Source organism: Alnus glutinosa, chromosome 7 (assembly GCF_958979055.1).
Source record: "Alnus glutinosa chromosome 7, dhAlnGlut1.1, whole genome shotgun sequence".
Taxonomy (NCBI): Eukaryota; Viridiplantae; Streptophyta; class Magnoliopsida; order Fagales; family Betulaceae; genus Alnus; species Alnus glutinosa.
In genome coordinates, this window is record NC_084892.1 from 6,185,625 (window position 1) to 6,210,743 (window position 25,119).

The 25,119-nt window shown below is 37.4% G+C and overlaps 2 protein-coding genes across 3 annotated transcripts; both read right to left on the bottom strand.

Moving 5' to 3' along the window:
* Positions 1-786: 786 nt before the first annotated feature.
* On the bottom strand, positions 787-14,585 carry LOC133873755 (protein SEMI-ROLLED LEAF 2). Of its 2 annotated transcripts, none has more exons than XM_062311510.1 (20): positions 14,429-14,585; positions 13,927-14,234; positions 12,908-12,982; positions 11,302-11,417; positions 11,094-11,208; positions 10,818-10,946; positions 8,365-8,412; positions 6,913-7,112; positions 6,622-6,818; positions 6,210-6,502; positions 5,717-5,866; positions 5,190-5,618; positions 4,566-4,715; positions 3,368-3,443; positions 2,914-3,038; positions 2,426-2,626; positions 2,175-2,315; positions 1,976-2,101; positions 1,627-1,848; positions 787-1,378 (listed from the first exon to the last, which is right to left on the bottom strand). In XM_062311510.1, the coding sequence occupies exons 2-20, from the start codon at positions 14,071-14,073 to the stop codon at positions 1,214-1,216; spliced, it is 3,105 nt and encodes a 1,034-aa protein (XP_062167494.1). In that variant the 5' UTR covers positions 14,074-14,234; positions 14,429-14,585; the 3' UTR covers positions 787-1,213. The 2 variants fall into 2 exon arrangements, with proteins under 2 accessions (XP_062167494.1, XP_062167493.1); XM_062311509.1 differs by having other exon boundaries at positions 1,612-1,848.
* Positions 14,586-16,501: 1,916 nt separating this feature from the next.
* LOC133873163 (zinc finger AN1 and C2H2 domain-containing stress-associated protein 11) lies at positions 16,502-20,506 on the bottom strand. The gene is made up of 2 exons (XM_062310895.1): positions 20,150-20,506; positions 16,502-17,565 (listed from the first exon to the last, which is right to left on the bottom strand). Exons 1-2 carry the CDS (start codon positions 20,246-20,248, stop codon positions 16,786-16,788), a joined length of 879 nt encoding a protein of 292 aa, XP_062166879.1. The 5' UTR covers positions 20,249-20,506; the 3' UTR covers positions 16,502-16,785.
* Positions 20,507-25,119: the final 4,613 nt, after the last annotated feature.

The following is a 25,119-nucleotide window of genomic DNA, read 5'->3' on the forward strand; positions in this document are numbered from 1 at the left end:
CAAAACTATAGTGCCATATATGTGTTTAGTAACAATCGCGTGGTAACGAATTTTTTGTTGTCGAATCCACGTGACGACTAACATGTGATTGTCGGATATGTGGTAATCAGTGTGGCCACCAAACTTGTGTGGTGACCACTACATTGCTTCTCAAATTTACGGTGCGACCTTGTATCACCACCAGACCCACATGGCAATCACTGTGTGGCTACTTGAATTCACATGATGGCAGACACATGGCTACCAAAATTGCATGGCATTTGATACATGGTTGTGGTACCGCTGTGGAGACGACAAATGGTTGCCGAAACCGCATAGAGACCAACTCGTAGTCAACATACCCAAGTGGCAATCATCACACGGTCGCTCGTATCAGTGTGGTAGCTAATGCATGGTTGTTAAAACCATGTGGCGGCCAATGTGTGATCATCATACATGTGTGGCCACTAAATTCACATAGTTGTCGAACCCACATGGCGACCACCATGTGACTGACGCCTACCACATGGCACCAAAACTTTATATTGGCTATGACGTGGCCATCATGATTAATGCTAACATCATCCCTATTCTTGTCTATATGGTGTAGTCTCCAAAGCATTTGGTGCATGGAGATTAGTTTTTCGGTTGGAAAATCACGCCACATAAGTATTAGAGATGGGGTGATGTATAAAATTACTTAAAAGAGTGAATAACGACAAAAAAAATGCAATATTTAATCTAATTCCCTACTTCACAGATGATATTACAAACCAACCACAAGATATTTCATCCCACTCCGTAGAATTAATTGAGGAGACAGTTTATAAGAAAGGTCTGATATCACCAACTATATAATCGATGATCATCAAGCCTGAAGTTTACATAAACCTCCGTTACAATACATTAATATTCTTTTTCACATTTTAACAATTCAACTTGGAATGGGAAACTCTGAACCGCGGCTTTGAAACTCCTCACAAGGGGGGAGCAAATAAGAAGACCTCTTCCTGAATGTGTTCATATATGTAAAATGAAGGGGAAAAGAATGAAAGAATTTGAAAAGTAACAAAATCATCCATTACTCTGCAACATGCTAAGAAGCCCGTACATAGTGTAGAGTAAAAAGTAGGATACTCGTAGCTGGGGAGCCTTTGACCTTAGGTTCATGAGCACATGAGTGTTTATACTTTCTCATCTATCCCGCGAAATGCATATTTATACTTCTAGACGGTCAACAGCCGGCAGCTTTTAGAAAGTTGTCATATGGACTGGATGCTGGTAGTCTGAAGGAGTGGGGATGATGTTGGTACTCTGTCGCACACGGCATTGGAACAGGGTTCGGGGATGGTTGGCATGAATCGGCAAGGAAGTTTTGGTCAAGGAAAGGATTTCCAGCCTGCATTTTCATTTGAGTTCGCAATATTAGAAGCTTCACAATAAAACATAGTGCATATTGGTAGCAATGCCATAAAAGTGAAGGCGTTAGGTGTCGCCGACATGTTAGGACTGCTAAAACCAAATGTGCACCTTTTTAGGACTTGGAAGAGCATATGCATAAAACATGACTTAATTCCAACTAGATGGTGCATATGATTACTCATTTTTAAGTTTTCTAGAGCGAGAAAGTACCCCATGAGAACCCACATCAACATGGAGATAGCTTGCCATCTTCTTCACCTCAGGCTCATGATTTTCTAAAGTGAAGCTCATCCTACTTTCTTGTTTCTGTTGAGAAATCATCACATTAGACATCTTCTGCTGCTTTCCCATGAGTAGTGCCTCACAATTACCGGCCATTTCCCTATAAGGCACATCAGGTGTAAGACCGACAGAAATTCGTCCAACTTGATGTGCTGTCTCCAAGACCTGTGCATATGAAGCATACTATCAATAATTATGTACGGAGAAATCCATTCTCAATCTGACCATCTTTACACTGGTACTCTTTAAAGCAGTTGACACTAAATAAGAGAGGACGAATTGGCTGACATACTGATTCTAGAAGTTGATTGACACTCAAAAGATAGGGGATTTCCATGGCCAACTCTGAATCATATTTTGTTTGAATTTCAAATGATTCTGCAAATGGATCATCTTCCATTGAAAAGATTGGAGTAACCTGCAAGACAACAATAACGTCATGCAAGTCCTTGCATTTATAGACATAACTAGAAGACATGCAAGATAATTACCTCCTTAAGAGATTCATTGATCTTCGAATCAACCTGACGTATTTTATGCGGACTTCCCATGAACAACTGGTTTCCTAGCGGACACATACCATCGGGTAAGAATTCATTGAGTAGCTTCTCCCTTATAATGGACAACTCAGACTGCAAAAAAGCCAAACTTTATTAAAGTAGAACATAACAATATGAATGATTAATTCTTTAATCAATAATGGTAATCTAAGATGCTTAAATGATTTGTATAAAAGCTTTACTTCTGACAAATTCTCCAAGCTCTTCAGAATCTCAGAAGCAAAGGACTCCCTGGTTTGGTCTTCGATGATCTCTATTTCTGAAAGAGATTTCGATGCAGAACTATCATCTTCTTTTGATCCATAAACATTTGCAGGATGGTCGGATCCAGTTTTAACAGTCTGTATCTTATGATCTTCCACTAAATATAGGAATGGATCAACCTGATTCAAGCATGATATGAAGACAAAGAAGTTTGAGTTTAGAGGATTTTAATCACCACAAGTCACATGACAAGAAGCTATAAGTACTGGCACTTTTCTTTGTCTGAAAAAGCACTGCCCTTTATGTGCTCGATATTCATCACTTTAGCAATCAGTCACATGAACAAGAAAAAAAGTATCTATTCCTTGCAAAAGATATAGGAACTTTTAACCCCTGCTTGTACCAAGTAAATCACTTACAAGGTTAACCAATCATCAACACTTCAACAGTAATGACTCAAACCTACCATTTTATCTAGTGCTGCCTTGGCACTATGAACTAGAGGAAAAATATTGTATGCTTTTGCTGAAAAGAGAATCATTGAAGTTGCCAAGGTAAAGAGTGATCTGCGACGTGAAGGTGGCAGTGGCCCTGCAATAGAAGGGAATACAGTTTGAGCTGAGGAGTTGAGATCCCATTGATGAAAAATTAGGCTTGTTCATTATTTGCTTCATGAGTATGCATGTAATTAGGGAAGATAAGTGAAAATTGAATAATGTACAAGCTAATTATGCTCAATCACTTAATGAAAAAATAGCATTGCAATAGCTTCATATTCTACTCTCCCCATGTTATGCCCCAAGTACAGGTCACAAGAACATGCAATACATGTACCTGTCAGTTAGTCTGAATAAAAAATTCAAATCTAATCTATCTAGATGTATGGGACTGAAAGTAGAATAACAACTTTGAGAGCTGACCTCCTTCATTAAGAGAAATGTTTCGCAAGGAAAATGCTAGCTGAAAACTTCGAACTAGAACCTCATTACTGGAATTCTGCAAGACAAGATAAACTCTAATATAATGGAAAAATAAAGCTCATTAAAAGAAATAAATCATAATTAATGTAGCGAACAGAGAAAGTTCATCCACAGTTGTTTCTGATAAGTAGAATATATGATTATAGATACCAGTGTAACTTGATTTTATGTGACTAGAACCCAAACCAAAGAACCATCTGAAAGACAAGACAACCTCTAATAGAATGGAAGAACAAAGCTCATCAAAAGACATAATAAATAATTAATGTAGCCAGCAGAGAAAGTTCATCCCCAGTCATTTCTGATAACTAGAATATATGATTTTGCAGAGTGCAGTGCTCTTGACTACTCTTTATACCAGAATAACTTGAATTTATGTGACAAAAACCCAAACCAAAGAACTATTTAAGCTCGAAGTTCATGCATGGTAGTAATATGGTATAAATTACATTCCAAGGCAACCTTGTACGCTGAAGGTACCATTTGAAGGTTAGAGTGTGGCTAATCTACAGTTGCAGTCAGCATCATCCATGGAAGATGAAACAAGCTTTCCAGTTGTACAAACAATATACAACCCAAGAAAGGCTTTAAAATAAAGAAATTCCAGCCGAAAGAGGATTTCTTTGTTCAAGCAAACACAGTTCTCTCGAGAGTTTTTGCTCAAAAATCATGGAATTGACGAGACACTTTTTCACAATTTGTAGAAATGGAAAGTTTAACCCCCATTCTATTGGTCTGACAAACTAAGACAATATTAAAGCTACTCTCGCAAGTGTTTTGAGGTTCCTAGGCAAATAGTTCAGAAGTTTATGCAAACTAATTGACCTGATTAATAAATTAAGTTCCTAAAACATGACACTAACACCATTACTGAACAACCCATGCGAGACTTTCACATAATAAAACTGCTCTTTCAATTATAAAATAGTGTTATGACTAAAGTGCCCCTAACAGTCAATTTCTAGCTGTAAATCTACTTAAGCTGGCTTCTTTGCTTAACACAGTGATAGTTAGGTTGCATCAGTAACGCCTGGTTGTTGGGAACAGAGAAGCACATGAAGAATAAAAAAAGTATCTAAAGAAGAGAACCTGACCAAAAGTACAGAGCAAAAGCATAAAATCTTTGTAACATTATTACCTTGGCTCGAGAGAACAGCAATACCAGACTGTATGTATGAGCAATTGCTTCATAGTTATCAGGTGTATTTTCAGGTGAGATGGACTGAGCCCAAATTGATGAAAGAAACAGAGTGATCTGCTGGCTACTCAGCCTGAGGGAATTAGCTTCCTGAGGTTTAACATATAAAAACAGTCGCATCAGATTTGATGGTGAACCAAACTACGACCATTTTTAAACAAGTGATAGCATTGGACAATTGGACCTTTTAATTACAGAGGTGCTTGGATATACTTTAGGGCCAGCACTTAACCACAGTCCAATCCAAGCCCCGTGCCCTTGATATATATAATATATATCTATATTGGGCCCCTGGTCCAGCCAAAGTTTTGGCTCTTAACTGACGCCTAGGCCAATAGATAATGAGCATCATTTTAGATAGCAGAGTTGAACCAGATCTATTTTACATGTATTTGAGGATACAACCTTCTACTTCTATTGTCATCCGACACAAAACAAGTCACTGTTAGAAGCAAAAAACTATACCATGACTGGATAGCCAACCAAGACAGCCCGAAACTAGCAAGCCCTATGATGTATTAGGTATGGAAATCCGAGATGGTCAAGACATTGCCAAAAACTTACCGTTTCTTTATTTAAATAGCTCACAGAATTTCCATCAGTTGTCATAGGTGCAGTGTCATTTTTCATGCTATATACCCGAGTGTAGGATGACTTCAATCTATCCAGCATCCCGTTATCAGTATTTCTTGGTTCCTCTTCATTGGCACCATTTTCTTTGCTATCCTGAGAAACATTTTCCCTTGAAGAAAATTTCTCCTTCTTTAGCTTCTCAAAAAGGGCAGCTGAAGAAGAAAAGACAGAGACAGTTCTTGACAGCGTCCGTGGAAGATCAAAGGCCTTGTTTGACTCTGTAATAGATGAGGATGGACGAGGGAAAACTGAAGACGGCACAAGAACAACAGAAAAAACGCGATGAGCTCCAATTCTTGTTTCATGGTCTGGATGGACCATAGCTGGGAGTAACTGATGAAACAAAGCCTCAGGGAAAGCCTAAGGCAAGAAAGAAATTTTAAATTAAAAAATCAGTTTTAAAAATAAAAGTAGCTCAAAAATGAAATAACCATAAAACAATAGGTTCTGTTTCTTGCCTTATTTTGATATGACAAATTGGGTAGGGAGGCTACAATTTGAGCAGTACGATAAACAGCTGAAATTGTAGTTCTGGCTATAACTGTTATAGTTGAGATGTTCTCTAACATCACGGCCATAACATCAAGAATTGGGCCTGCCTCTCCAACCTGTTGGACAATTGCAACTCAGTTTTATTTGAAAAATCCAATTATGGTGGTCGATGTCTGCCGAACATATAGAAAACATATAAAAACTCAGTAAATATGTGAATTGAGAAGAAAAAACCTAAAATAACTATCACAAAATGTAGTTTGGTTCAAGTTTTGATAACCATGAAAAATCCAATAATGATGGTAGATGTCTGCAGAATATATAGAAAACTAATATAAACTCAGTAAAGTATTTGAAATGAGAGAAAAAAAAAAAAAAAAGTAGTTCTGGTTCAAGTTTTGATAACCATGAAATTTTGGATATTGAATTAATTCAAGAACTGTAGGAGACTACTACCACCTTATGTGATAACTGTACAAGGCAGTCATCCACTGCTTCCCTAAAACTTTTATTCCATCTTATGATGTCAGCTCCCAGATTTGCATCGTCAAGGGAGCTGTGTATGCTCTTCCGCAAATGCCTTATGACATCACTTAATGCACCGAGGATTGCCACAGAAGGCTCAACCTTTGCATCTTGAACAAGGGCGGTGGTAACCCGAACAATGTCAAGCTGCACGCTGGGTTGTTTAAGGACATTTTTGTGATCAAGATGCTTAATTAATATGGAAAGCAAGGAATGTGTATTTTGCTCTGCAAAAGGTAAAGAAGAAAAATGCTGGAGCTGTTAATCATCAAATAACAACTGAAAAATGAGGAACAGAAAAACACAATTGATGGTTAAAAAAAACCTCAAAATGCTAAATAAGTACCAGAATTATCCATTAAAAACTGCATATCTTTTAGGACTGGGAAGGCAAGACCATGTTCAGGAGACCATAAATTCCCATTATCAAAGTACCGGAATAAGGATTCAATAACTCGCCGCATGGTTGTAGCCTCCTTGGCTAGCTTTGCCATGTTATACAGGCTGACCTTGGACCAAAAGCAAGGGTTCTTGGCATCTTCCCTGCAGGAGAAACCCAAGAAAAGTCATCGACAGGTAAATAATTAAACGCAAAAAAAAGTACTCATTTGAAGTATATGGTGCCCATAGAGATTACAATGTCACATTTACTTCGCCTTTATCATTCAAAATTGTCCGCCAAGAAGGCAGCCTCATTGTGACATCTAGTGAAGAGACATGACCCTCATTTTTTAGCACTTCTTGCACCCAACGACTCTGATGACATTGCTTGTCAGGGTCCATGTTCTCTGACTTTTTATTAGGAGCTCCATAGTTTTCCAAGACCACTGAAACAAGCTGTTTTATTGAATATAAAAAGAACAAAAATGTCAAAAGATCAAATAGGTTATTAACTAGCATATAGTTCTTTACATGGTAAAAAATAAGAGCCGATTCCATTGCACAAATTTACAAGCTATTTCAATAAGATATAAATGTTAGAGTACTATCTGTAATCGGGCAAGCTTGCAATTTTACTTAGTTAATAATATATAGTAACTGAGAAGCCAGCCACTCTAGGGTTGAGCTCTCACTATCTTTTCATATTCTCTCTCTCTCTGGCTGTCAACATTGCAATAAAGAAATAGGGGGAATTCACAAGAAACAGTGAGCTAAACTGAACAAGACCCTGCAACGCCAGTAACACACCTATACATTTCAAGCTGTAACCTGGAGATAAATATCAAAGCATGTAGGGTAAGTGATGTAGAAAAGATGTGGAGAATGTAAGTGTATGTCATGAAATTTGGAATTTGTGATAGTTATTCAAGAAACTGAGAAAAAGAGAGAGAGCAAAGTTTAACAATCTTGACCATGGATGGAGGATTCTTCCAAAATATTCATTGTTTCACCATATACATAAAACCCTATGAGACACAGATTTTTAAGGAGAAGACGACAAAATCACTTTGAAAATAGCTGAGTACCATCTAATAGGCCGCAAAGCAGAACTAGGAACAAAGGGAAAGATGACAGGTAGAAGCTCATAAGATTTTTTTCAAAGTTGAACTCTTATCTCTTTGGACAAAATTAAGGGCACTAATCATATAGCAGATGGCCATGAAAAGGTAGCATGCTTGACAGTCCATATATATATATACACACATTAAAATGCTCTGCTACATACACCATCTTAGCAGTTTCTATTCTTCTTAGGACCACTGTTCGGGCCAGTCATCTCTCTCTCTCTCTCCCCCCTTCTCTCTCTTTTTTTTTTCTTAACACCACTGTTTTGTAACAAAGATATTCCTCCTTTTGCAGGAAATTAATTACTATCTGCTTGCATACACATACAAGTCTTAAAAGATATAAACTAAATATAACAAAAGAGATACCATAGCAGGTATAGTATCATCACAAAATGAAAGAATTTTCAAGAAAATACCTTTCATATTTCATGTCTGAAGTTGAATGGGCTCATAAAATACACAAAACAACTTAATAACCGAGAAACTGCTCTGTGCAGTTCAAAAATTATATACCTACTACAACACAAAAATTAAACAAGTAGACAAACTATTATTAATATTTGAAGTCTAAATCTGCTTACATTATCAAACTCGACCGAAATGTGAGAGTATTCACCCATAAACCAAACCTACACAGCAAAATAGACAATCCAATTATCATTAGAACATAACATACGGGCTACCTACAAGGAAGTATACATGAATATACAAAGGGGAAAACAAGAATTGAAACAGAAGATATGGTTAGTTCTGTAATCATTTCAACATATTTTCAAGGAAAACAATACACAGGGATCCAATCTCCAAGCAAGAAGAAAACAAAGAAATTAAAATGAGTGGAGTAAATTCAATGATTATGATGGGCAAGGAGACATGAAAGGAATAGTTTATCATTTGTCTCAGCATAATAATGCTTTCCAACGAAGACTGAGAACAAGCATGACACAAGCACATGTACAAAGACTGCAGCCATGTGGCATGTAGTACCAAAAACTTGTTCTCAACTTTTCGTGGGTTAACAATGCCATGATCAGTTATGATCATCATTAAAAGCCTTCGAAAGATCTATACTTCTATCTTATGTGTCTTATGTGTGAGGTGAGGGTCAACAAATTTTCGGAAGTTCAAGGTTTTATCTGTTTTTTTTTTTTTGGATAAATAGTTCAAGGTTTTATCTGTTACAGTGAACATGTAAAAATCAGACAATATAAAATGGTGCTGCATCATTATTATGGCATATCAAAAACCTTCACAATTATGTCTTATAGAGATATGAAATGGTTTGACTATAGTAAGCTATAGTATAGTATGAGATTGCATTCTCAGTCTCAGAAATCACCATTCAACATGATAGAGAACACCACTCATAATTTACTGCTGATGGCAAAACATATTAAAGCTTCCCTTGAAAGATGTCCTTATCTTTACCTCATGAAAACATAATAGATAAAACTTCAAATTGAAGGGAGGAAAGAAAAGAAGATGGAAACAGTAAGAATCTGTCTCTGATATGCTTCTTTTGATCTCAACGTCAAAAAGATGCCAAAAGGCATATGTAAACTAACATTAAATAGACAATTTGTCACATGTTAAAAGGAATTGAAACATGGAATTTAATCTTTCTATCAATATAAACAAAAAGGCATATGGAAAAAAAAATGCAAATGTGAGATAATAATGACATCGTTCTAAAGTAAGGAGTACATCTACCCCCTCAGTAAGAGATTTATCAGAACACATCAGCATGTCTACAAAGAAGAGCACTGACTCTTAAAGTGGCCCACTGAGGAGTTAAAGAAAAGTACAACTGTCAGACTTATACTAAGTGTAAGGAAAATTATGATCATCCTGCACCATTCTATTCCAGCCTAAACCAATGCCAGCTGTGCACCAACTTGTTCACATGTACCAGTGTTACAAGCTGTTTATGCATTCCATAAACAACATTCCCCAACACCTGGAAGCCATCAAGAATGGCACGTGTCATGTTCCTCAAATGCCACCACCAGCCACAGCAGTGACAGAGTATCCATAGTATTCCCAAGTCTCAGGTCCAACTCACGGCATTTCATGAGATTCCTTCTCTACATATCACTCCAGATCCTCATATTTCAAGCAATACAAAGAGGGTTGATCTAAAAAGCAAAAATCAATGGCCAATCTTATGTGTAAAGCAGTAGATCTTGGCTAAGAAAGACATTCACCCTTCCAGTGCAACTCACCACAGCAGAGACAGATCAACTCTTGTATGCATATCCATAATAAATCCATTCCGCACACAAGAAAAATCCCAATGCAACAAGGGTTACCTGCCTAAATCCCCAACTCAAAGTGCTCCTGAGAACACCAACTATTTTCTCTTACTAATATCACCAAGACAAGAGAACAAATGCCGTGTAAAAAAAATAAGTTGTAAGAGTATCTCTGAACATTTGCAAGCCCCTGATATTCCTTTACTGAGGTTAGCCTAAGTCAATGAGGACTACCTTGAGTTATTCTTCTTGTCTAAATTGAAGGCATTCATACTTTTAGCTCAAGCCTGACACTATCAAGCCATGGACAAACATCATGTCAAAACTCATAAAACAGTTAGTCAAGCAGTCCCCCAGTCTACTGTCAAAGTAATTTGAATAAACCCTATAGTTGCTCAACTCCTTGAATACCCCATTGCAAACATGAACTGCATTTAGAGTTTACTCTATAGGGATTCCTAACCAAAAATATTTTGCTTACAAAAACTACTTGAAGCCATGCATCATTATCATGGCAGAAATGCCACAAAGTTCAGAATTACTGCCTTTTGTTGCTTAGAGATTGATGGAATACAAAAGAAATCAGAATTTAGAATCTTTAAAAAATTTATTTAGTTGAAATTCACTCCACCCATCTCCAGATAAATTACTAAGGGAAAAAAGAAGGAACCAATGAGATTCAAAATCTTTCTTCTTCTTTTTTCTCTGTTTCCTCAGAGAAACAAAGGGTGATCACAATCTTGCATTTGAAAATACAATAGCAGTATGACAAATAGAAATACCATTGAAGAAAGGGCTTGGAGCCCAGCTGAACGTAGACTTTGTTCCCTTTCATCTTCCCCCACCTCTTGAGCTAATTGACACAATTTTGGAATAAAGCCTTCCAAGTTAAACATATAAGTTCCATTGCTCTGCCAAATCCAGTATAACAAAATGAGTTAAAGTTTCTCTATACAGAAACCTGAGAGCTGGAAATGAATTACACTTGAAGCAAAAAATGGTTCAAATAATGAATAAATTTTGAAGATCTTAACGAAAAAAACACTCAGGGCACCAACCTGATTATTTAAAAAGTCATAGAGAGTTTGGCATCCTATAATTCGCATTTCATCTTGCCGAGTTTGATCCAGCAGAGTGTGCATAATGCTTAGTAAGCTACTCGCAAACAGAGGCCTATGGAATTTTCAACCTTGGGTTAGCCGACTTTTAAGGCAGTTGTGCAATTTCCAGAAGTTAAGCATACAAAGGAAAGAAGGATAAACTCACATTTGTTCCTTACAAGAAACCAACAACTTCCTGTAAATGCACATGACAATTTTTACCGATTGAAAACTCTCATTTCTCAATTCCTTGTAACACCTTTGCTCAAGAGAATTCGTAATCTGATCACCAAATTTGAAACTTTCATCAACAAAGCATCAAATTCCAACTAATTGATCATGTATAAGCCTTTTCATTGAAAAATTAATCAGAACTATTCATATAATCTGGTTTCTGAAAAATATAAAAATTGCATGAACGGAGACATTGCGAATGAAACAAATGACGTAATGCATAAACTCTGAATCTTTCTTTTCTTTTCTTTTTTCTTTTTACATTTCGATTACATCACTTTGAAATTCATTTTCAGAATATATTAACATGAAATTTTTTTAGAATGTTAAGTAACTCACGCACACCATAGGACTTGAACCCATTACCTCACCCAACAGCCCATTCTTATGGGGAGTGGAAGTGCCATTTGACCCCCAAAGACATTTGGCAACATGAAATTTCCCACACATTGGGGCACCAAAAAAAATCACCAATAGCAACAAAGGAGAGAAATAGGAGAATGGTACAAGGATTTAACTATTTTAATGGTTCACTCAAGGCAATATGAAGAAACCAATCTGAAACATTCTATACCTATTAAACCTTGAGTAGAGCTCACCTCATTAGTGATCATGCCACATAAATCTCATTCTGATGTAACATGACAATACTATATAGCGTCTATTACTGTAAAGCTATAATGGGTACTTGAAAATTTCCCCTATTAGAACGGATAAGTCTTCTTATCTTCAATTGATTTTCTAACATGATGTTTGAGCCTTCAACAACTATCACATTCACTTCTAAGCATTTCCACCATAATTGGATAGGAATGCATGTCTAACGTCAATAAAACAATTTGGGAAGTACATTTACCCCCCTATAACTACCAACAAATTTGCAATGCCCCACCCCCCCAAATATATCATTGGAGTTGCAATATCCCCTTTTGCGCCCAAAATGACAAAAATAACCTAGATAAAAAATTTAGAAAAAATCTTCTTGATTTTGCACCATCAGTTTGTTTCATGTAGCAGTAGTGCATTTTGCACCATCGGTTTGCAGTATGATAACCGTAGACCATACGATTCTGTGAAGTTTGTTGTAATCAATGATCCTTGTATTCAAGTTTCAAAAGTTAATTTCTTGATCTTTGAAGGGTTCGTGAATTTTTTTTCATGCGGTTGAGGAAGTCTCCTTGATCATTACCCATCATGCACAATTTCTTTATTTTTTGTGATTCACCTTTAATCAATTTTTACTTTGTGCTCCACTAGAGTTTATATCTACAATGAAGTTCACAAGAGAGTTATTGAATCAAGATACTGGGAGAGGGCAACAGCAGAAACAAACCTTATAAATATTATTTCCATGAACAAGTATAAGAATGTATGGAATATATGACTTGAATTCATCTTATCCAAGGGAAATAACTCTTTTCAACAACTATTAGAAAATAAGGCTAATTTATACTAGCCAAAATTTTTGTATATTTCGATTTGCACATTATACCTGTATAGCATAATTTAGATACAATGCTTTGCATGAACCAATTTACCTTTGGGATGCGCAAAGGATTTTTAGCTGCATACTCACATAGTTTCCCTATCTTCCGATCATTAGGTCCTTCCTCCTATCAAAATATAGAGAAAAAATCTTCATGCTAAATATACAGAGGATACTGAACAAAGAAAGATTGCAGGATCAAATATGTAAGAGAAACAAACTGGTACTGCAAAACTTAATCAAGTTACAAGTGAACGATGCTTATAGTCCTAGTCAACTCCAGAGGGTCATAAGGGCTTCAACATGGGATCGAAAATTTCATAAGTTGTGTTTGACATTAGCCATGCTTTTTTTTGTTAGCAAAGGGACTTATTTTTCGAGGGTAAATTACTACAGGAACTAAATAATCATGTTAACTATACAAGAACGTACAAAAGACTTACTTGAAGAAAGAAAAGGAAAATCATATGCCACTCATATCTATGCTAAAATCAGTTAAAACTTCACTTACACAATAAATATTGGATGGTCAAAGCTTGAGCAACTAGACTGCTTTCCAATATATCCAGTCTACCAAATCAGACAATAGGTTGGCAGGTTGCGAGGATAACTCAACTGAGACTCAATGCCTCTAACTATTTAGAGCTTAAATCAATAAGCCAAATAAACATTTTATAATACCTAAACAAACTCACAATAGGAGGACTTGAGAAAGCAATCCATATCCTGTAATTATTAAAAATCACCTTGTGTACTCCTCAAAAATTTTCCTTTGAATTTTAGTCCACTGCAATAAAAAGCTTTACCTTGCCTAGTACATACTGAGCGGGTGAATGCCTGTCTTAAACACATCAATCAACAGACTACCATGTGGACAAATAGCAAAACACCAAGCAAAACCATACCCTTTAAACACAAAAGGTCCTCCTCAATAAAAGCAGCTAACAATAATGACAATTAAGACAAGAAACAAGAAACAAGAAACAAGCAACTATAACTCTTCACTATCCTCTCCAACCATAAACAAATATGATAGGTTCAACGGAAAATAGAGAACCCAAAAACACTAACCTGATTACGAGGAAAAATATCGGCAATGAGCTTCTTGTACCTCTTGACAGGCTGTCGAGACCTGGCCCGCATCGCCGGGCAAAAGAAACAAAGACTACCGCATGCAGGCAAAACCTGCCGCGAGATCACCCCCGAAACGACGCTCATTTTTCCAATTTCAAATATATATGATCAGAAATATTTCGAGTTGGCCTCAAAAGTTTGCTTTCTTTCCCTTCTAAACCAGTCAAGAACTCGGAATTTCGATGCTAGAGAAGGGAAAGAAAGGCTCCCAAGCAAATGGGCGCCTCCCAAATTCAATGACCAGCCTGAAATCCAAAATGTGGGTCACTCATAACCTTCATATACATCAAATCCCAAACCAAAACAACGTAAAAAGCAAATATTTTACAAAAATAATAATAAAAAAAGGAGGTTGTGATTCTGTGAATAATGAATCAAAAGTTTTGACAATTACAGACAAAACTGCAATGAGCTCAGAATGGAATTAAGATTGGATTACCTCGAATCAATGCCTGACAAGAGCAGAACAGAGGCTGGAAATCCGTCTAGGCCATGTAAACAAAATACCGGAATTCCCGCATATTCTATCGCTATAATTAATGCTCTCTCTCTCTGTTTCCCTTATTTTTATTCTGTAAATGTGGAAAGAATGCCAGTTCGATGGCCTGCCAAGAATGATTGAAAATGCCCACACGTTAAACGGTATTGAACATGCGGGCCCCAAACATCATGAACGTTGTCAATGGGATAGTCCAGGTGGACATGGGCCTCGTCCCCTGTGCGGTCGATTGGATGGAGAGGCAAACTGAGCCGTTAGATTTTCCCCCTTGTAATTGTCCTTTTCTCCCTTTGAATATTAAAAAATTTTAAAAAAAAACCTGAGCCGTTTGATTTCTGGGGCTCACCATGTCTCGGCAGGACAAGTCTTGTACCGAAGACCGTGCTGTCTTGACAGTTTGTTCACCCGCCATGTCTTTGCATTTTCAACCACTTTAACTTTTTTTTTTTGAATTTTTATATTTTTTTAATATAATTTTTAACACGTATCAACATTTGAAATTTGAAAAACAAATTCTATATGATAAAATATCCTATAAATTCTAGAAAAATTTGATATTTATGTGCTTGGTTTAATCATCATTTCCCATGATTACATTATGCTTTTTTTTAACCAAAGAGTTTCATTAGATCCATATTTTGAGAAAGCTAACCATTAAGTTGCCTCATATTTGGACTATGGTAAGCAATAGATAATAAATAGCTTTATAGAAAAATATTATTTTGTATTCTCTTGTTATCTTATTCTTATTCACTAATATGGCATTGTCAATTCACTATTGCTTTTCTTTTTTTTCTTTTTCTTTATAATTAAGATTGATCTAAAAATAAATTAACAACGCCACATTAGCAAAGAATGATATAAGAACGACAAGAGAATATTAAATAGTACATCTCAAAATTATATACTAATAATTACTTTTTATTTCTTAAAGCAAGCTCAACAAATAATTAACCGATATTTGCAATCTCCTTTCAATGTGGAAGCACTCAAATGCGCAATTTGATTGTAAACGCAGGAATGTTACATGGATAGAGATTTTTAGTGATATTATTCGAATTGCCGGCGGATAGCAAATGTAAGAGAGCTAATATATGGCTCACATGTCTAAACAAATTTTAGGTTGTCCACCCACTAATTTGTGTAGGTAAATTCCATAGAAATTTTGTCACATTTGTTATTCGAATTGCTGAAGATCTGGATCAAAACAGAAAAGCTATAAAGGGATTAGACTAAAAAAATTGGATCAACAGGCCTTTTATAGATTATTTTTAATAGTTGTGCAGCTTGTAGCCCGGCCCCATAATAGGTCATTACTATATGGCTCCAATAATAGGAATTATGACCCACTTGATCATATGTTCGGGAGTTTCACAAAGTTTATGGGGTTTATTATTCATATGGTAGGAGCTATGAAATTGGTGATGGGAGTTTCTAAAATTAAAGAGTTAGGTTATAACCCCATAAATCCTAATTAACAAATTTATACTCGAATACATTTTCACTTATCAATCCATGTTATTACTATAATAATAAGAAATTTAATTATTTAATTATTTAATAACATTAAAATGCACCAATAATGAGTATTACGGAATTCAAATTCAAAAAATATTAGACAAAAAAGGTTCTAAATTTTAACCGTTGGTTGTAGAATCTACGAACAGGGAAAGAAGAGAGAAGAGAAAGAAGTTTGTAAAGGATTAAATCAAGCCAAATACAATACAAAGTTGTCAGAACCAAATAGTAATAAATCACATGGTATAAGAATTGTACAATTCAGTGGGGCATGCCAGCGGATGTTCTGAGACATTGGTTCAAACCTCAACTGACCATTCAAATTAGAGGATTAAGGCACCATCTCCCTTACAATCCAGATACACATGAAGGAAATCTACAATCAAAAACTCAATTTCTATTGCTAACCAAAAGATTACTACACTCAGAATACTTCAAAGTAAGGTCATTGACATAAGGTAGGAGAAGAAAAGAAATTGAAATATCAAAAAAAAATTTCCAAACAATTTTAATTGCTGTAGTTTTATATCCTCTTAACAAGCAAATAGGCCACCAGTAACAATTAAGTGTACAAATACAATTTGGCTGTAAACAAGTGATTTCACTATCCACAAAGCATTTTGAAATTTGTATTAAAACTCGCAATTTTTTTTTAAAAAAAATCCGATATTTGATCGAATGCTCAGGAGATATTTGCATTTCCAGAGTCTTGAATCCGAGCAATGTGCAAAATGAAATTGCGAGTTACCATGATCCCTAAGTATACCTAAGTGGTGAAGCTAAGCCCTTGAAGTACCACCATGATCCCTCTCAACATGCTCCACAAGTGACACTGGATCTCGAAACCCTCTACTACACTTTGGGCAGACATCAATCGTCACCTTCTTCACCCCAGCTCGGTTGCCACTCCTCTCATGGACTTTCTCCACATGCTCCACCAGAGTTGTAACTGAGGAGAACTTCACACCACACTGTGGACACTCCTCTTGTCCAATTCCACCCCCACTGCTGCTGCTCTGCCCCATACCATCCCTTGCGACCTGCAACTTTTGGCTAATTTCAGTGCCCAATCTTGCCATGCCTGCTTCAGCTGAAGCTCGAACCGTTGAAGCTGCATTAAAAAAGCTTGTAGCCCACTTGGGGGAAGATGAGGTTGGAGCTCGGTTGGGTTTTGATTCGTCTTTTCTACTCCTACTCAAAAGACCCATAAATGGGAAACCTGCTTCTGGTTTCTTCGTCAGTCCCGGACATTTGTGGTCAGGTCCAAACCTGTGCTTCAAACAATGGTTTACCGAGCAGTCCCTGCACTTGATTGTGTTTGAGAATGTTAGGACCTCCCTGCAACCAGGGACTGGGCATTTTTTCTTCTTTGTTACTTTCTCAAAATTTGACGGGTCACACTCAGTGTTGGCATGCGTCTCCCAACTAATGTTTGGGTCTTCATCAGGAATTAGACGAACTCCTTTAGCACACAGTGGGCAGACAACAACAGTGACATCTTCTCTGTCAGCTTTTGGACAACTGTGTTTAATGTAGCCCCGGTGCTCCAAACAGAACACCTGTAAGAAAATGTCGGCCTCGTTTGACAACGTTTTTTGGAAAAGCTTTTTATTTTTTAGTAAAAAAACAAAAGCATTAACAAACAACTTTAAACACAAAATACTCAAAACTACCTTTACCTGAATATCACATCAAAATACTTTTTCAACTAAAAAACAAAAAACACTCTAAATTTTTTTATCAAACGAGCCCATCATATTTTAGTAGCACGCATAAAAAATTCCCAAAAGGAACAGACATTGCAAGAGATCAATGATCTATAATTTGAGAAGATTAAGGAGAGAAGATTTGAAAATTAAACTCTTGTATAAACCCAGGCAAGAAAATAAATAAATAAAATGAAAAACTAAAAAAGCCACCTGGAACAGATCACCCCCAAATCTCCGAAGAGCTCACAGACATCAGCACCAGCAAAAATAAAACAAAACTCACATGAAGTAGCAGAAGTCGAATGCCAGATTAGCAGTGAAGATTTGAAAGATATAAAACACACATGAAACACATTACTAGCCTAACCCAGTAAGAGCGGGCACAAAATCAACAACAACATCTACAAACTTGACCGGACTGTAATACCAGCAGCCTTAAAGAAAAGCTATTTAGTCAATGAACATGCCACTCAAGACATAAAGGATTTAGTATTTCTTAATACAAATAGTATCATAAATGAAAGAGGGTCCAACATATCATCAATATGCTTATTCTTCTCCGTTATTTCAACACAAATCAACCACTTCCAATGTCATCTAAACCAAAAATGTAGTTTTTGAACGAAACTAGGTTCCAACTAGAATTTGCATACCCTCATCCTTTAACTTATTCAAAAGATTGAATAGAAATACACCATATTATACCATGCCCACCACTTCTATTTGGTGTTTCAATTGCACTGATTGTAAAATGATGACCTAGCAGCAACAGAGAAAGAAGAATTTAAAGAACCAAGTCAATCAATGGGCAAAGAGGTAAAGTAGGCACAATGGCTTGATTTCCCAACTTATTTATGCAGAAAAACATCACATTAAAGATGTCATCGTTATTATTGACTTTCTAATGAGTTCTCTGCTAGGGTTGAGGGTGTCTATAAACTCTACACACCTGACCAAATTGACCATAATATATACTTTCTATATTTTTAAAATAAAATTTCCAATATATATATATATATAACCCTAATCGACAAACACTCCTCATTTTGACCATTGTAGAAGAACACTTCTCCTTGCCACATCCCTGTCTCCTCTGCCCAAAGTTTGCTGCTCCTCTACCCTAATTGCCACCTCCTCTGCCAAAGCCACCTCCTACCATATCGCCACTCCTCTTCCCTAATCGCAGCCTTCTCTGCCATTGTCCCTCTCAATCTCATGTCAGTTTTAATTTCTTGCCTCTCACTCTCGTGTCAATTCTCATCTCTCACCTCTCCCTCTCACACTGGAACTCAATTAATAATTTTATAGTCTCATCTCTTTCTTTCACGCACACAAACATGCAGATAAGGACTCAAAGCAATCAACAACAGTGGGGGTTCCACAACACTTTCACAAAGTACAAGCAGGCTGTTGGTTGGTAAACCAATTGCTGACCAATCCGAAGGGGGTCGGTTTGGTTTGGTAGTTGACCCCCTTGGTCAGTAAATCGGTACCAATACTGGCTACCATCGGCCTTCTGTTCAAATGTTGAAAGGGTTTAAGAACCAACCCAAGGGGGTCAGTGCTCAGGCCTATTCTTTGCTGCAGATTAACTGCTATTGCATCAATCATAATCACCAAAAATCCTTTACAAACACTTCCTAAGAGGCACACTAATTTTCAAGCCACCAAATTCCAATAAATATTTTTTTTAATACAGCAACCCTGCGCCGAGAAAAAAACAAAGTAGCTACCTGAGAGGAAAAAGTACAGAATGGTTCTAATAAAGGAAATCCCAGGCAAAGAAAGACGCATGTCCATTGTGATCATTTGATCTAAACAATTAGGAAGAAAAAAATAAAAATCATTGCGATTTCTTTATCTTCCCCATAAATAGAATGCAAAATCAAAGCAGAAGAAGACCTCATTTCAGAAGAAAGGTCATGAGCTCATAACCATAGTTCCCCTACAAAGAAAGGCATCACTCCCAAACTAGCACATACTAGAAAAACAGCCAAGTAAAGCCTTAAAGGCCAAATCTTAGCACAGCATGGTGAGTGATTACTACAAGCTGATCCAAATTGCAAAGCGGACAATGCCCACTCGCAAGATACCAAACAAGATTACAACGAGAATTTCATTCCACAACTTCACACTGTTTCCGAAATATCTTAACATGCTCACCATAGAAATTATTCAATATTATGTAACAGAGCCTCCGTACCGTATCAGTAAGTACAAGTATTCAACAAGACAGTAATGATTAAGCATTGGAGTGAACCCTTTCATAAAAGTTAGCGCCCAATACGTCTTTTACTCCTACTAAAGTAGCCAATAATAGTGAAGAATCTAACAAGCCACGAAATGAATTCAAATCTAGAAAACAATAAAACCATAATTTGGGAATAAATTGAAAAGAAAATGAAATTCAAGCAAGAGAGAAAGTAGAGAGCACCTGGCTGCAGCGATCGCATGTGAAGGGCAAGAAATCGATCTGCCGGCAATCTTCGACGGTGCAATGCTTCCCCAGATCTGGGAATTCCGGAGTTCCCATCGGAATCCAATTCCACCGCCAGCGGAAAAATGGTAAAAACCAAGAAGCAAAAATCGCGGTGTACAAACGAATCAAATAGATACGCGGAGGGACGGAAAGTTTGAGTTTCCCCGGGAATTAAGGGATTTAATGTCCGGAGGCTTTCGGATTCCGCGGATTTAGATAGAGATTAGAGACCGCCGAACCGATAGTTTGAGAGGGGAGAGAGAGAGAGAGAAAAAAAAGAGAGTCAAAGTCGTCCCAAATTTCCTACCCACGGAATTAATTAATTTCGAAAATAATATTACGCGGTTTTTAATTATGCGGGCAATGTTTTCAAGTTTTTCCGCAAAGAGATTAAGAAAATCAAACGCTTAGGAAAAACGGTCGAGGCTGACAATTTTTTAAATTAATTGAAATTTTGATATAAATTTAATATGAAATTAGTTGGATTAGGATTCTATTTAATTAAACGAATCAAGTTATTATTAATCTATACATATAACTTAACATGTGATATAAGAGTTGAAATTTTTTATACTTTCAGCGAACTCGACATAAACTCAATATAAACTAGCGGATTAGAGTTGAAGAATGAGTCTAATCTGTTTAATTAAATGGGTCAGATTGAATGTGATATATATAATCTTGTATCTGTATCTCAATACAACTCAAACTCGACAAGCTACCATGAATTACATAATAATTTTGGAGTTTTTTAACCATGATTGCATAATCCATAGACCACCAATTCAACAGGCTTGGAAACTCATAATCTAAGCACTTTGTCAAAAATAATTAGCATTTTATTTAAACTTTTTTCTAGTGGTTAGACTGGGTTTGTTTCGATTTTTTAAAAATATAATATAAAATAAAATAAAACTATGAGATCGAGTGGAAGCATATTTTGGCGAAAGAAGAGAAAATTAAAAAATTTGAGATAGTTGGCCTTAGAGGTCACGTCTACCATATTAATAATATACAATATAACTATATTTTATTAATTTATATTGACTTAAAAATAATGTGTTTTTGCAAGAGGTTTTATTTATAAAGTCACGAGATAAATATTGTCAATATAATAATGAGAACTAATTTTTCATTGTTTAGTTGAGACCCTAAAACATTGTTTAGTTGGTACAGAAAATGTTTTTCCATCGTAACGAGAAATCAACTGAAAACCACCCAAAATATTAAAAAGCCAAATAAACACAGCCGATAATTCAAAAAGAAAAATCCCCCACAAAAAACCAAAAATTTATGCTTTTCGTTGACTAATATATTTCACCTGCATCAAATACTGGAAATTGAAACGAAAAAAAAAATATAATATATATATATATATATATATATATATATATACCCTTAAAAAAAGGGATAGATGATTTATGTCATACACAATGGAGGAATGTTTGTTTTTCTTTTACTGTACATTTTTTTGTTCATCACCATACCATATAAGAGATGTGTAAATTCACCATTAAATTTATGGGATCACACGTGAGTTCTATAGATTTAATGGTATTGAAACAAAAATTACAAAAACTTAAGATACAAAAGTTACAATATAGTTTGTGTAAATTAAATTTATTATTGTTGATGTAAAAATAGAAAAGACATATAACGTTTAAATTTTTTTTTCATAAATCAAGAAAAAATGTATGCTCCATTTGTTTCGGCGTAAAATAATGTTTGGAATGAAAGAATATTGCAGAAGAGAATGAAAGTTTTGAATTATATTTCTCTGTAGTTTACATGTCTATATATACACACTGAGTTTACATGGAAAATGACAATGAATAGCAACTTTCCTAATCTAGAGGATTGACTGCGTGTCTGCAATATACGAATTGCCTTTGCTGCATAATTGATTGCTGTAAATAATTTCCTTGTGTGGTTGCTTGCCAATAGTGAGGTCTTGCTTGATATGGTTTGATTGCATGCCTTGCGATGATCTTAATGAGTCTTTGATTGTTGACATCTCTGTAGGTATGGAAGGTTTTCCATGATCTGTGATATCCTTGACAAATGCTTGATTTGAGGGATCTCTGTAAGGCATACTGTGAGCTGTTGGTTGCCTTGGAAGGAAGGGTGCAGCATGGTGAGCTGCAACCTTCGTATCTGTAGGATCTTGGTTAACATCCCCCCTCAAGCGAATGGGAGGGGGACAAACCATGAGCTTGTCGCGAAGGAGTTGAAAGCGAGAGGAAGTCAGCCCCTTAGTAAAGATATCAGCTGGTTGATCGCAGGTGGAGATAAATCCAAGGCTGATGTCTTTGTTCAAGACCTTTTCTCTAATGAAATGGTAATCAACCTCTATATGCTTAGTCCGAGCATGATAGATAGGGTTAGAGGCAAGAGTCATGGCACCAAGATTGTCACACCGAATAATAGGAGGCATGGAGAGGGGAAGATGAAGGTCTTTAAGTAACATGCGAAGCCAATATAGTTCAGTAGTAGCCATAGCCATAGCCCGGTATTCGGCTTCCGTGCTTGAGCGAGCCACAACGGGCTGCTTCTTAGCACACCAGGAAATGAGACAAGGGCCAAGGAAAACGCCAAAGCCAGTGGTGGACCGGCAATCATCAGGATCACCGGCCCAATCGGAGTCACAGTAGGCTTGTAAAGTAAGAGGACCTGAAGTGTAGAAGAGGCCATGGTCGACCGATCCTTTCAAATATCGGAGAACACGTTTGAGGGCTGTCCAATGAGTGGATGTAGGCGAGTGGAGATGTTGACAGAGCTGATTGACTGAATAGGCGATTTCAGGGCGGGTGAGAGTGCAATATTGCAGGCCTCCAACAAGCTGCCGGTATTCAGTGATATCCTCAAGTGGAGTGCCATCTAAGGAGGATAATTTGGATCCTGTGACGCAGGGAGAGCGAGAGGATTTAGCACCAACCATCCTGGCTTTATGCAGTAAGTCTAGAATGTATTTAGACTGCCGTAGGTGAAGGGATGTGGATGTACGTTGCACCTGGATACCAAGGAAGTAGCTCAGCTCACCGAGATCTTTCAGCGCAAAATCTGTCCGCAGCTTTGCAAGAAGAGTGACAATGACACTGCTATGGGTTCCTGTAATCAAAATATCGTCAACATATATGAGGAGAAACAAATGAACAGCTCCTTGATGAAACAGGAACAATGAGGTATCAACCAGGGACTGAGTAAACCCAAATTCTAAAAGTGAATCTGAAAGACGGTTGAACCAAGCACGGGGTGCTTGCTTAAGGCCATAAATGGCTTTGTGGAGCTTGCACACGTGGTTAGGAAACTCTGGATGGACAAATCCTTGAGGTTGAGTCATATAGACATCTTCTTGCAACTGGCCATGAAGGAATGCGTTGGAGATGTCCAATTGTCGAACGGACCAGTTGAAGTGGACGGCAATGGCAAGGACAACCCGAACAGTGGCTGGCTTGATCACAGGGCTGAAGGTCTCTGTGTAATCAAGTCCACAACGCTGATCAAAGCCCTTGGCTACAAGACGCGCTTTATAGCGCTCGATGGAACCATCCGGCTTTTGCTTGAGCTTGTACACCCACTTATTCCGAACTGCATGACGTCCAACTGGGAGAGGGCAAAGAGACCATGTATTTTGAGACAGGAGAGCATCGAACTCCTGATTCATGGCATCACGCCATTCTGGGGACTTGGAAGCATCGGAGAAGCAAGTTGGTTCTGACACAATGGTGCTGTGCAAGGCCCGTAGGGGGTGACGAGTGGAGTAAAAGAGCTGGAAATTAGTGTAGCTCTTGGGCCGAAGGGAGCCTGTCTTTGAGCGGGTGACCATCTGATGGGAGGCTGGGAGGGATGGGGCAGCCTGGGGTGATGTAGTTGCTGGAACCACCTGCAAAGAAGAAACAGAAGCAGTAGATAATGTGTTAAGGGCTCCAGAATCAGGACAAGCAGGGGAAGGAGAAGAAACTGGAGAAGAGGCAGGACTCCGAGTAGGAGAGGACACAGATTGTGTTGGAAAAGCCTGTGGAGAAGGGGGAGATGTAGCAGGAGGAGTAAGGGAAGAATGTGGGATGACAGTGTCGGGCAGCTGGATGACAACGGGTGGTGTCTCAGGTGCTGGAACCCGGGGAGGAGGAGGAAGAAGAGATCGATGTTGGGCTGGAAACAACTGTTCATCAAAAACCACATTCCGGGAAAGGTAAACACGATGAGTAACTGGATCAAGGCATCGATAGCCCTTATGGTGGGGGCTGAAACCAATGAACACACATTGCTTGCTTTTAAATGCAAGTTTGAGGGGAAGGTATGGACGAAGTAATGGATATGCAGCACAACCGAAGACACGAAACAGAGAGTAGTCGGGTGAGCGCTGAAAGAGTTTGGAGAAAGGGGATTCATTGGACAGCAAGGGTGTGGGCAGCCTGTTGATGATATAGGCAGAGTGTAAAAGGGCATCAACCCAAAACAAATTAGGGAGATGAGATTGAGCAAGGAGTGATAATCCCATTTCCATGAGGTGACGGTGTTTACATTCAGCTAAGCCATTTTGTTGGGCTGTATGAGGACAAGATCGTCGATGTAATATTCCATGTAGTGCAAAGAAATCAGAAAAAGTTTTAGAAACAAACTCGCCTCCATTATCAGATTGAAATTGTTTTATTCGAGTACAAAGCTGATTCTCAACAAGAGCTTTAAATTTGACAAAGGAAAGAAAGACATCTGATTTTTGAGCTAAGGGGTAAACCCAACAAAAGCGACTAAAATCATCAATAAAAACAACATAGTAGCGACAGCCACCAAGAGACACGGATGGGGACGTCCAGACATCTGAATGTACTAACTCCAAAGGGGATGTTGTAACCCGAGAAGAGTGAGCAAATGGCAGCTGCTTGGATTTTCCATACTGACAGAATTCACAAACGGAAGTTTTA

Coding starts and splice junctions, on each gene's coding strand:
- LOC133873163 (XM_062310895.1), bottom strand. CDS start 20,248: ATGGGAACTCCGGAATTCCCAGATCTGGGGAAGCATTGCACCGTCGAA. Junction 17,566..20,149: donor CATGCGATCGCTGCAGCCAG/GTGCTCTCTACT, acceptor ATTTTCTTACAG/GTGTTCTGTTTGGAGCACCG.
- LOC133873755 (XM_062311509.1), bottom strand. CDS start 14,073: ATGAGCGTCGTTTCGGGGGTGATCTCGCGGCAGGTTTTGCCTGCATGC. Junction 7,113..8,364: donor TTTCGGTCGAGTTTGATAAT/GTAAGCAGATTT, acceptor TCAATAAAACAG/CTTGTTTCAGTGGTCTTGGA. Junction 6,819..6,912: donor GGCGAAGTAAATGTGACATT/GTAATCTCTATG, acceptor TTTCTCCTGCAG/GGAAGATGCCAAGAACCCTT.